The sequence below is a fragment of the Filicampus tigris genome, chromosome 6 (genome assembly GCF_054856515.1).
Source record: "Filicampus tigris isolate MCC_2025a chromosome 6, RoL_Ftig_1.0, whole genome shotgun sequence".
Classification (NCBI taxonomy): domain Eukaryota; kingdom Metazoa; phylum Chordata; class Actinopteri; order Syngnathiformes; family Syngnathidae; genus Filicampus; species Filicampus tigris.
The window spans coordinates 10,124,625-10,137,665 of record NC_141222.1 but is presented as its reverse complement, the minus strand read 5'-3'; the positions used below and the strand labels follow the sequence as shown (position 1 = coordinate 10,137,665).

At 41.2% G+C, this 13,041-nt stretch overlaps 1 protein-coding gene across 1 annotated transcript in view; it reads right to left on the bottom strand.

The window, feature by feature from the left end:
- xylt1 (xylosyltransferase I) overlaps nt 1-12,763 on the bottom strand; it is an 82,484-nt gene extending 69,721 nt beyond the window's left edge. Inside the window, exon 1 of the mRNA XM_086034259.1 lies at nt 12,402-12,763. Coding sequence (XP_085890385.1) covers nt 12,402-12,707 — 306 coding nt within the window. The 5' untranslated portion in view covers nt 12,708-12,763. The remainder of the gene's footprint in view (nt 1-12,401) is intronic.
- Nucleotides 12,764-13,041: the final 278 nt, after the last annotated feature.

Sequence of the window (13,041 nt, the reverse complement as noted above, 5' to 3'; positions counted from 1 at the left end):
CAAGGAGATATCGTGAGTTTGCAGGTACTGCTGTAGATGAGCAGTCTCATGCCACAAAACATCATGTGCAACTAGGCCCTGAGGCAAAGGCAGCCTTGGCTGAACTGCTTCACTGACCTCATTGTGTTCGAGTAGCCAAAATGACCTTCACCTTGATTCCCTCGTTGTATGGTCAGCATGGGAGGGCGGAATGCGAGGCAATACCGCGAATGTGCTTTGCATTGCCATTCCAACGGCACATTACTATTTGTAAGCTCTCTTCTTTCGTGAATGAAACCAACACGATGCGAGCAAGGGACAGGGTTAGGCCAACAGTGAAAAACATTCTGCAGAAATCACCCTCTGAATAAATGCTAACATATAATGCGTGCTGCGTTTGTATTCCTGTCTGGTGTCCACAGTCGCAAACCATGCTAGAGCCGAATCGGCATATTTGAACTGAATGGATTTGAAGCCATTCACAATGTGGATTGTGTCCGCGCGCATGCCTGTGATTGAATGTACTGTAAATGGCCACACGGATGCAGGTGAGTTAATGAGAGTGAAGCGTATTGAAATGGCAGGGACCAATCAGGGGCAACAAGCGCGACTTGAGCGTACTGCCTCAACTAACACGACGCTTCATTAGTGACGCTCGAAATGTGTCTGCGTTATGCAAACAACGCCACCCGCAGATTCAGACCCAGAGAGTTATCAATCAACGCTACACGTTGTGGGGGTTGAATGAAACATCAGTAGATCATATACAGCAGTCTACGTAGCTGTTCCGACTAATACGTTGAATAACTTGCAATGTCAGTCACTTTTAACGGTAACCTTAAAATAAAATCCATGTTTCCACTGAGTGGTACAGTTCATTTCAGATCAGCTTAAGGGTTTGAAAAAAAACACAACACAAGACACATGGAGGACAGCCAGCATTTTGTGTTCTTTCTTCTTGGCATGTGGTTGTTAATTACAAGAAGAAGACAAGCATTGTTTGAGTGTTTTTGTGGTCTTCTCATTCCATTTCCATGGTCAGAGTGGTAAGTTTCACGTTTGATAATGGCAACACAAAAATGCTTGACTGAACTAAATTGTTTTGCTTGGTGGAAAACGGCTTCACCCTCACGCCACCCCCATTTTTCCCCACAAATAAAACGTTATTATTCACATGGTTTTCAACGCAAAGGAGCGTATTGAGAAAAACCGACCAGGTTAGGCTCAGAGAGTCTGTTACTGTGGTAACTGACCGAGAGCTTGCGTTACCTCTCTCTCTGAAACCGGCAAGTTACCCCTCGTTCTCTGGTTTGAGTTACCTCCCTTTTTGAAACAGAAAACTCAGTTTCCCTCATTTCAGTGTTCGCAGACTCCAAGTTTTCACTAAACGCGCTTTGTGAAACGGAGCCCTGACCTATAGTTCAACTGTTAATTGATTACTCGACAGATAGATTCAAAGTATTCAATAACTACACTGGTCTTTATATTCTACAATCCTTACTTTTTTTTTTAATCAGATGCAAATAAACTTTTCTAGATGCATTTTTTGCAGTGACTGTTTTTTTCACATCAGGTTTTCATAATAATAATAATTAGGGATGTTCCGATCAGGTTTTATGACACCGATACCATGCATGAGTGAGATCGGCTGATACCGATACCGATTCCGATCACATGGAATATCTGTGTATTTTTCCATTTATTTATGGTGACTGCTAAAAAAAACCAGCCATATTATTGCCGTAATTTTGACAAAAATCTAAATATATTTTCAAAAGCATGAAGAAATACAAAACCGTTGCTGGCACAATACAACAATTACTCAGTCACAAAGATAACTGAAAAACTTTAATTTACTAGGTTTTAGTTACACAGTTTTTAACAGATCAAAGTAATCAGCAGTCTCAAAAGACTTAATTATGCAAAAAGTCAAATAAATAACATGCCACCTAAACATTGCATGTTTCAGAAAATAATCAAAGTAGAAAAATGCACAGGCAGGCTTCACTTGAATAAACTATTCAATGAGTTCCTTAATTGAAACGACTCAGGAACTTTATTGTCTTGTGCATAGACAAACTGTCTTGTGCATTTGTCAACGAGAAAAAAGTCACTGTTAATCTTTTTGTGAATTATAAAATGATAAAGTGGGTCTGTTTCCCACAAGTGACCTACAATGCGTCTCCCTGTGGCAATAATGGCGCTTATACTGTGCCGTGTCCTCCTTGACTTTATTCAATGCAGTGAGCCTCGTAAACTCACCATAGTCTCCCAATTGTTTGTTCTTCAAATGTCGGATTAAGTTGATTGTGTTGAAACTTTTGGCCAATGCTCCCCGCGCGAGGTACCTTTTCATGGCATATACAGTATTACAAGACGAAAACTCCACACACACAGCAGATAATGCTATGTTCACATCAACTGCGGTGGTCGGAATATTCGATCAAAGCCTTTTATTGCCGATCAAAACATCCGATCGCCCGCAGCTCATGCTTCGCAGCCTTGTGTTGCGTCCCTCCCTTCTGCTCGCAGCGGAGGCGCGGCTGCGTTAGGGAGCCTTACTGGCGGTGCGTTTCAATTGGAGTCATTTTAGCTCACGTGGGCGGGCACGGTTGCATGCAGGGCGGCGCGAGTGGACAGAGGAACGTCGTCGCGTATTAAACAAATAAACTTTTTTGCCATTTCGTCTCGCGGCAGCCAAGCATGAGCTGCGGGCGATCGGATGTTTTGATCGGCAATAAAAGGCTTTGATCGAATATTCCGATCAAGTAATTTTTGATCGGTGCTCGATCGACCGGAGCATCCCTAATAGTAATATGTACAATAGTAATATATTTAGTAATATTTATGAATTAGGGTTAGGTTCAGAAATTGGTGGAATTTTTTTCTGAAACATCATAGCTCAAAATTACAACGCATGGTAAAATCTGGACTGCACAGCCTTTCGTAGGTTAAACTTTAAAAAAAATCTCAAACACCTGATATGCCCAAAAAAGTAAAGGCATTTTTTTTTAATTACTGTCAAAAATAAATATAGGGACTGATTTCTGTAGTCCTCCATGAAAGCAGACTGATTATTTTTGTGTTGAATCAAAATAAAACATTTGTTTTTACTTTAAATAATGATCAACATTTTTGCCTATTTTTGGACATGTTATGGACTATACCAGTAATTGAATCATAATTAATTCATGATTTTGCATTTTCTTCACTGTCAATTTCAAACAATGTCCATCAATCCATCCATTATCGATACCGCTTCTCCTCACAAGGGTCGCGGGGCGTGCTTGAGCCTATCCCAGCTGTCTTCAGGCAGTAGGCGGGGGACACCCTGAATTGGTTGCCAGCCAATCGCAGGGCGCACAGAGACAAACATCCGCACTCACAATCACACCTAGGGGCAATTTAGAGAGTCCAATCAACTTGCAGCCCTAAGTGATAGATTTGCTGTGGTTTTGTTTCAACAGAGACTTTTTGTCCTATTACACAATCTTTGCCTCAAATGCTTTTCGCTAACAGACCTTCAAACCCAACCAGGTTTCCGAGAGGATTACTCAGGATTTGAGTCAATGTTGGATTTTTAGAAGGGATGAGACATTCATCTTTTCTTTTATTCCACACATTTTTTTATTGCATCAGCTCTTTCCTCCTTCCTGCCTCCCTTTGCCCATCTTGTTCTCACATTCTTTCCTCACTCACTCCTTCTCTTAATCACAGATAGTCAACTCTTCTGGCCTGTTTGTATTCATCTCCAGTCGTGGGGAGATGATGAAAAAAGGAGGAAGAAAGAATAAAAGCGTCACTGTCTCTACTTGCTCCACAGGACTAGGAGGGCAATAAGGCTTTAAATGAAAAGGAAGACAGTCCCTTCCTCTTCACTATGACATGACATCACTCATGTCTTCACGTTAATATCACAGTCCCTTTATTCTTTCTGACACCGTGTTTTAATGCAGTCACAGAATGCGCAGAGATTAGATTATGATGTGGAGGAGAAGATAGCAACAAAGTGGCTCATCCTCAGTGCCATTATTAGGGTGTGTGGGTGTGATTCAATTTCCGTGTATCGTGTGGATCAGCATGTTGCATGTCAATGCAGTCGCACTGCAGAAAAGTGGGCAACCGTACATGGTTCCTCAACGACAGACTGTCAAGTGATTTTCAGCGTGATGTGGCCATTACGGCTGAGAGATAAACATATTCCATACTGGCTAATGACGCTAACAGAAGGCTGTTCATGGGGAATGCTTCAGGGGATACAATGACTACAGATAAGGTGATCAAGGCTGAGATATCAGCACCACAAAGAATATTTTAGCACACAAAACAACAAAATTATGTTAACACGGTGATGCAATTCTCCCTAGAACTTCACATTCAATGTTTTGGGAGACAATAGCATTAGTACTGGTAGAATTAACCACTGCAAAACCTATTGTCACAACAAATCATTGAACTAAACATCTGTTACTCAATCTTAATTGAGTGTAGTTGTGAGTTGTGAGAGTAAATGTTTATTTGTCGATATTTCTCGGTCCTGTGCTTGACAAGTGATCAATCACACCACCAGCCTCAGTTAGCTGGGATGCTAGCTAGCAAATCTAATCAACTCTTAGCCTCATGAAAATGTGGTTTGTATTTCAAGTCCAGTTATTAGAAATGTATTTGGAATTTAGCCATGATATGTGACAGTAACACTTTAATAAACACTACATACATTAAAAAAGGAATTATGAAACACATTTGGAGTCAATCAACTGGCCAAATAAGACCAATGCTAAAACGGTGTGAGTCCACATCTGTGGTAGCAAAATCAACCTGGGCACCAGACTTCGGAAAGCGAGAGACTTAACTCCCCCCCAACACACACACGCACACACCCACACATTACACACACACACACACACACCCCACCCCCTCACCCGCTTCGTCTTCATATCTTTCTCTTTGTCTCTCACGGGTTGTCTGCTAAGCCTCTTACCTACGGGATTATTGGCAACGCTACGTATTATACAGCTTCATTCATCCAGACGATGTGTTATTAATGTGTTGGGAATGAAACCATCTGTAACAGCAGCAGAGGATGATGGAAAGATGGGGGGGAATTGAAGGTGGGGGCCAATGGGGTACCTTGCAACAGTTGGAGAGATGGCCTCAGTTTTGGTGATTGATGCTTCTAGATTATAGGGCTTCATACTGAACACACACATAAACATGCCTGTGCAATACGGGCAATTATAAATAGAGTAAAAAAACAAAAATTTGCATTGAGATGCTTATCAGTCTCAATGAATCAAAACTCTCTGTGTGATCTCATAGGTGGTAACAAGATTGCAGTTTTAATCTAGTGGCTTTGTTATTTTTCATCAGTGTTGAGGGGATGGGAAAAAGTGTAGTAGCTCACATCACTTTGTGGTTAGCTTCAATATAACACTGTTATGCCTTAGTAGAGCAAGGATATCTTTGCTTTGTTCTCTGGTTTGGAGATTGGCGAGACAAAAAGTGACCCTTTGAAGACACTACATTGCACGCAAATTACGATATGTTATTTTTCAAAGATTTTGATGCTGCTGGAGCCTTGCGTTTGTATAACTTCCGACGCACTGTTTATTCTTTGCTTTCTTTTTTCACTTTCTTCTCTTAAAGGTCTGTGTTGAGGTCGGTCCTTCATTCACTTCATATGTTTAAATACGTAGTTTTAATATTTCATCTTTATTATGGAACCTCAATTACATTTAGCTTTCTGCAGCAACAAAAGTGGAATGATTCCTTCAGTCTTTGGCAACAGTAAGAAGAGGACGAGCATTTGACAACCATGGAAAAGATGTGAAACCAAATCAAATCCAAAGGAGATGTTAACCAACCGTATTTCATAGTGGCAACAAGTATGTAAAAATCATTAATTTGGCATTTTAAAGTGCATGAAAGCAAAAATAAAAATCTGCACATTTTAGACGTACAGATTTTACACTTGGCCCCGCATTGCTGAGCTTAATGATGCAGTAACCATGTAAACTGTCCAACATGATGCTCATGGACCTTTACCCGCACTCTCATCTCCTAAGTGAGAGTCAACAGAGCTGACATGGCAAAGATGAGTCACGCCAGTAGGTTTTCTATCCCCCGTTGTGTGTAGTATTTCTAACATCCTGACACCTGTTGATCAGTTGGAGGGCTATTCGTCCTTCGCACAAAGTCAGCAAAGTAGCAGAAAAGGAGCCTCAGACATGCTTACATGGATACCGAACTGAAGAGGCTGCACAACTTTCAGCACCCGTGCTCCAAGGAGTGTTTCACAGGTCCGTGTCTGTGTTTGAGCTGCTATGGATACGCAAACTTTTAGCCTGCACACTATAAATAGTCGGAAGTCTTACAATTCCATGACAGCACTGTGTGTCAAATCAGCTCCGAACTCGTTTTTTTTCTCAAGAGGTATTATAATAATAATGAAAGGTTTTCCCAGTGCGGGATTTGAAGTGTGATGGCGTCATGTGTACAAATTACACTTCAACATCAAAGTGTCTGAGGTTTTCGATGTGCCTCTTTCAAGTCTGAGGTGCATCCCACTTCCCTCAGATCTGACTACGTTTCCAACTCCATTTGAGACTTCACGGCATTTGATAAAGAGGCTCAAAGACTGAAGATGGACTGATGGACTGATCAGCAGCCTGTACTTTCTTTTTACTTCATTAAAGGTTTCACCGAGATGCACGTTCTTGATGCAATCATTGGAATGTTTGATTTTTTTTTCTTCTTTGACTTGTAATTATGTATGTTTGGAGGTCTGTATAAAGCAGAACCGCTCAAATTGCAGTGACATTTACTTCCATTGGAGTGACAATTTAAAAGTCAATTACGACTACTGAAATGGCTGCGCTATGATACACAACACTGACAGTGACTGGCATTTGAAATGGGCTGGAAACAAATGCAATTGCCAAAGAAGCAACTTGAGGGATGCAACTATGTGTTTTTTCTATTTCTTCACGTCAACAACACATGCTGTTAAGCGTCACGCGATGACTGGCTCTTAATCAACGTCAAGATGTTGTCACTGATTTCAAATATGTTTGACAGTTAACTTAAACAAGCCAGGAGACAAAGTGCGGCAAATTTTAGACTACCAAAAGTAACTGTATCAGGATATTTGTGTATGTAGTCAATCGCACAATTAGTGCTTAAGTGCGATAAATATGGTGGAGTTTGGTTGATGCTGCATACTTGCAATTACATACATATCAATGCAACTGGGCATTTATGTGTGTCTGTGTGGCCAAAAATGTCTTTTTAGATGTGGTAGGACAATAAGATAACTTAGATTTCAGTGCAGTGTGTAACCTCAACAGACATTGCATTTTTTTGTTGCTATATATCATCCAGCCATACATTTTTACTGGTGTCATGGGGAAGCAGGTGTTTAATCCCAGTTGAGGTTTGGTAGTCAAAAGGCACACTTCCATGAGGAAAGCCATTGACGTGAATACCTACAGTATCGGAATCAATCCCATGATGGGTGCCACTCAGTCAGCCACATGTACCATGACACTATTAGTGACCTTGCATAGCTTTCTAGCTGTTAAGTGTTATGAACTGATAACGCTGCAAATGATCCTGATTTTATTTAGCTACAGTTCCTAATATTGGCAACAATCCAGGAAAGAAATGAGGTCACATGTCATTATCTCTGCTCTAATTAATGGAGTGGAGGTCATGACAGTAAACATCTGCATCCAAGCCTTTATTGACCAAGCATTGTGACATGTGGTGTAACAAAAAAAGGGCCTTTCCCTCATAGTTCCCACTTCCCACTATTTTATTTATTATTTTACATTAATATGAGAAGTACATTGTTTCATGCAACAAAATAAGCAAGCTCAATGTGTTAGCTAATTAATTGCAATTCCCTTGGATAACGTCCAACTATTAGGTGGCGATGTGCAATTAATTTAGCATTTGACCAGTCAAATTTAGAAGACAATTATCGCATGTCTTTGCGGTATGCATATTGCTTGGACCATTATCGCATTTTTTTTTTAATATGTTGTGCAATGTGCAGCCCCAATATATATTTTAATATTGTGCAGTTAAGTCGTTTTATCAGAACTACACAAGATAAAACATTTTTTTTTAAAAAAAGAGCAAAGAATTTCTCTAAATGGAAATTGTGTTTTCAAACTTTACTAGCAACTCGCAAGAGACATGTAGTGTTATCTTTTTTGAGTGTCTCATTTTCATACAAATCAACATCGAACTTCTTTTTAAGTGTCTGTCCTCTGGTTTTCCTTTTGCTGGGCGTTACATGAGGCAATCCATCACTAATTCTTCAGAATAAGGATTTGTTGTTTCTAATAACTTAAAAGAAATGAATCATATTTGCTATAGCCCATGGACATTGTTGTAATAACATCATCTGTGGTGTGTGCTGGCAAACGTGTGGAGACAACACAGGGAAATATGACGTGTAGTACCACCTTTTCCCACATTGCCATGGGAAAGATTTGTGAATGATTTGTACATCGCAATGGAGATGGAAAAAACGCACAACTAAGGTAATGTTACACACTATACAATGACTAACAGGGAAAATTCACAACGTGGACACCCGCTGGAAACATCCTGACTGTATGTAATGGCAAACGGGAAGAAAAAGCTGACGACCAGATGTGAAGCTCGAAGAAACTTCCTCTGCCTTCTGCTGAAAGCAGATTGTTTAAAATCTGGCAGATTAACATTGACTCATGTCTACCACTCAGGCTCAGTCTCAGTGATGACAATAATGTATTGCCATTTTTTGTTCTGACCTGATACAAGGTACAACGAAACAGAGGGTCTCATCGGATTCGGCAAACGGTAAAACTAAGGAGAATTTAGAAAAATATATACAAAAGTAAAAAAGATTGGATCGGACTAAGAGAAGAAAATCTCTCCACACACTTTGCATCACTTCCCACAAGATGAAACAACCACTAAAGACAAGTTTAGCTTCCTCCCAGCTGAAATCACATATTCAACATATTTCCATCCAGCACAAGTTGCCACATCAAAATGCAGCTATTGTCATACTGTGGCTTCTGCATGGCTCCTTCTACTGCAGATGAGAAGTGCTGCTGTCATTGCTATGAGCTATTGTGCCTTACCAAGCGTCACTTGCCGTTTTATGCGTCACCTTTAAGGCAAGGCAACTCTGCCAAACCACATTCTCTAACGTCCACTCACACACACCACCCACAATGGTACGTAGGCAAAAAAAAAAGTGATTCTCCACTTGAGGGCAGGCATGCATCTACAGTAGAAGAGACAAATTGAATATGCCCAATAGAGCACTGCAAAGAGTGGGACAACAATGACAGACCACTTACAAGACTGGTAGACCCTCATTAATAGGGATGGACCGATTATCGGCTGTGCTGATTTCGATATTTACTGAAATGACAAATATTGGCATGTGCCTTTTTAAAAGAATCTAATGGCTGGTAATAAATCAATTTAAAACTGTGTTAACTTCATGGAACTATTCATTTACATTTTCAGTTCATTTTATAAGAGATTCTACTGACCCTGGGAACACTCTGCACTTTTTGTTTTTGTTTTGAAATCAAAACAAAGATAAGTGAAATTTGAACATTTCTGTCATTTAGACATTTTGGAGGACTTTAGTTACTGTAGAAAACTATATGCCGCTAATGTTTTCATTTAACTTTTGAAGACATGGTAATGACAAAGATGTATATTGGAAAACATTAAGAATAATTTAAAAAACGAAAACAAATTATGCAAATCTGAAAAATTGTTCAATAAACATTCTTTAAGATGTTTCAACACAGTTAAGGATTTTCTTTTTTTTAGATTTTGATGCCAATATCTTTCTTTTTGCTGAACTTGAATATATCAGATAACAATTATCGGCCTCCTTGACTACGAATAATCGTTATTGGTATCGGCCCTGTAAAAAACATATCGGACTATCTCTACTCAATAAGGCTGTTTTAAGTGTCTCAAGGAGATGACTTGCCCTCACCTTGCCAATGACAGTAAAAGCACATGTATGCAGAGAAAGCGCGAGTCTTAATAATGGAACGCATTTGATTAATTTTGTGTAACCGTACAATGAAGCAATTCTGACAAACTGATTCTTTGTGACAATGAATTGTATTTTCTGAAAAGTAAAATAAAACCATAGACGAACAAAGCCAGAATGGAACTTCTGCCAAGGCCGAACAATCGTGAGACAAATTGTCCGTCTTCACATATAAAACTGCCTCAAGACTGTCTTGCAAGACTGTTATGTTGTGATATTGAAAAAAATATAAGAAAAATGCCATTTCCAATGTTAGCAAAAATGAAGAGCAAATCCTGGATCCACACAAAACATTTCTGATGGCCACTCTATCAAAACCGGATGGCCCCGCCCTCTGCGCACCCCTGGTAGTCCATCATGAAAGCAGACTCGCCATCTTTTGTGTTTAGTCAAAATAAGATAGTTGCAAACATCTGCTTTCACTTTGAAAAACAATGACCAAAACAGTAACCGAATCAGTTTCAAACAGTTTAGTCAATCCCTCTCATGTGATATTGCTTAATTCTTGTTTAGTTGTTTTTTTAGTCACTAAACAATACCAAATAACCAACAACAATTGGGTAATAAACAGTAAACAGGGAAAAAGGTTTTGTTTTGCAGCTGCATGAAAAAATGAAATTACATCTGAATATTCAATTAATCGATGGAATAGTCGATAGAATGGTCAAATCGAAAAATATTTGTCAGTGACAGCCGGAATCAACACCTTTATCTGGATCCATAGCAAAAACAAATGAGTTCTTCCAAGGCCCGTGTCCCACCACTATGGCATGAATAAAACGTTGTTCATAAAAATTCTGCTCACAACCTCACAAAACAACTGGCAACAAAGGTGGGACTGGCATAAATTCTTTGGTAGCGGTAATGAATCTACAACAGTGTTCCAAATTAACTCCGAGCATCTCAGTGTTATTTCATCCGAGATAAGCAACGCGTCCATGGCATGACTTTGTACTATTAAGATACCGGCAGGTGGGATGAACATTCCCACCACAAGAAGCGACTGTCTCACTGTAAAGTCTGCGGAGGAGACAGATGATACAGTACATGGCTCAGGGGAAGTGACTGTGTGTGAAGGCCACAGTTTATCATAAGCCATCCCAGTTGTCCACAGGTCGCACGCAGTCTGAGAAGCTAAACGGCTGGCAGTTTTATGAAGGGAAAATGCTGCGTGAGTGCCTGACACAACTGCGTCTAATTTCTTTAGGGCAGCCTAACGTCTTGTGAGACCACGTGAAAGGGAAGTTCAATTTTCCAGGATTTAATGCCAGTAAAAATGCTGTAAAAATGCATAACATGCTGAGCGGAAGACCTGCTCAAACACAAAGTTGCCTACTCTGCAACGCGCAAGGACCCACTCAGCTCAATGTACAAATAAATAATATTATTTATTCATTTTTAGTCACTATAAGGCATTGAAACAGCTCTTCTTACGATGATATTCCACAAAGACGTAACTGTTCTGTGCATTTTTAGATTTTCCTTGATTGCACAATCATATAAACCCTTGTAGTTCAAGTTTTCACAACTGTTTGGCCATACAACTTGGGTACTGCTCAACCTAATACAAGTCAATGCACAATAGCTGAAGCACAAGCCTTAAAAGATAATACCAGAGGTTCATGGTTTAAGTTAATAATACGTAAATTGTGGTTACAGGTTGCAGTTATTAAATCATATGAGTGGTACATGAGAGGGACAAATACATCGTTCGCTTTTACACCATTCTCAACTACAACCAATAAACATATTGATAGATCAATACCACTCCAACAATAGCAATTCATTGTGATCATTACTATTTTGTAAATGCTCAGTTACAGACAAAATTCTTTTATTTCATCCACAAGATTGAAGAGTTGAGGTTAGTGAGCGTATTGATTCATTTGAACAAAATCATCCAAATCAACTTCAAAAGGTAATGAACAAGCAAAACATTACATGACGTTAAATTTGACAGCAAATGGCTGTGTTGTTTGCCATCTTCTCAGATAACAGACCTATGGAAAGATTGGTAATCCCATGCTGTCATTGTGGCCCGGAGTGGCACTGGCCAACACCACTGAGTTCACATTTCATCCACAGCTTTGGCATTTGCATTTCCAGTCGGGAGTAGAGTGATGTCTCCTGTCCTCAGCATCAGAGGAGCAAAGAGGCCACACGTGTGTGACTGCAGGCATGCTGTTTTTTTGCCTCCCGGGCTGTCTACGTTCAAGACAACAAATAAATGTGCAGTTTGAGGCCCTGTCGTGCGTTTCTACACCGGAGGACAAGGCTACCAAGCCAGCTGCGTCCACCACGGCTACACGGATCGTCCACCGCGGGGATATAACATGTGTCTTACCGGCTGCTGTATGTGCCGAGAGGTTCCTCTTTCAGGCGGCGGAAGATGCTGCCGCCTCTGCCGCTGCCGCTGTCGCTGCCGCTGCAGCCCATGCTGGAAATAGTCGCTGCCAGCGGCTTTGTTGCCCGCTACTCGGTCCCTCTTCTGCCGCACGTTGGAGCCTCCGTCGCCTTGGCTGTCTTCACCGGAGTCCAGGCTGCTGAAGTTCCACACGATCAGCGTCTGCACCAGCAGCACCGTGAGAGCTACGATGAGGGCGGACCGAGACCGGCGCGCCAGCCTGCGAGCACACGCGCCGCCAACCATCTTCGCAGCGGGCAGCACAGAGCTGGAGGAGCGGCGGTGCGTGTGCACTGTGCAGCGCGGTTGGAGACTGGAGAGAGCTGTGCAACTATGAGGGAGGGGGGCTGGAGGGTGGCGGGGGGAGTGGAGGCAAGCAGGCGGAGGGGAGGCGGGAGGAAGAGCCGCACGACCGTGGAGGCTGGAAGAAGGGCTGCTTCGACAGGAGAAGGACAGGGCCACCGTGTGGTGGAACACGAGGTGGAGGTCCGACCGCAGAAATGCTCCTCGGTGCTCCTGGCCCTCTGTCATACTGACAATTACAAACTGCATTCACTATATCTGCCAGGGGTGGAAAAAG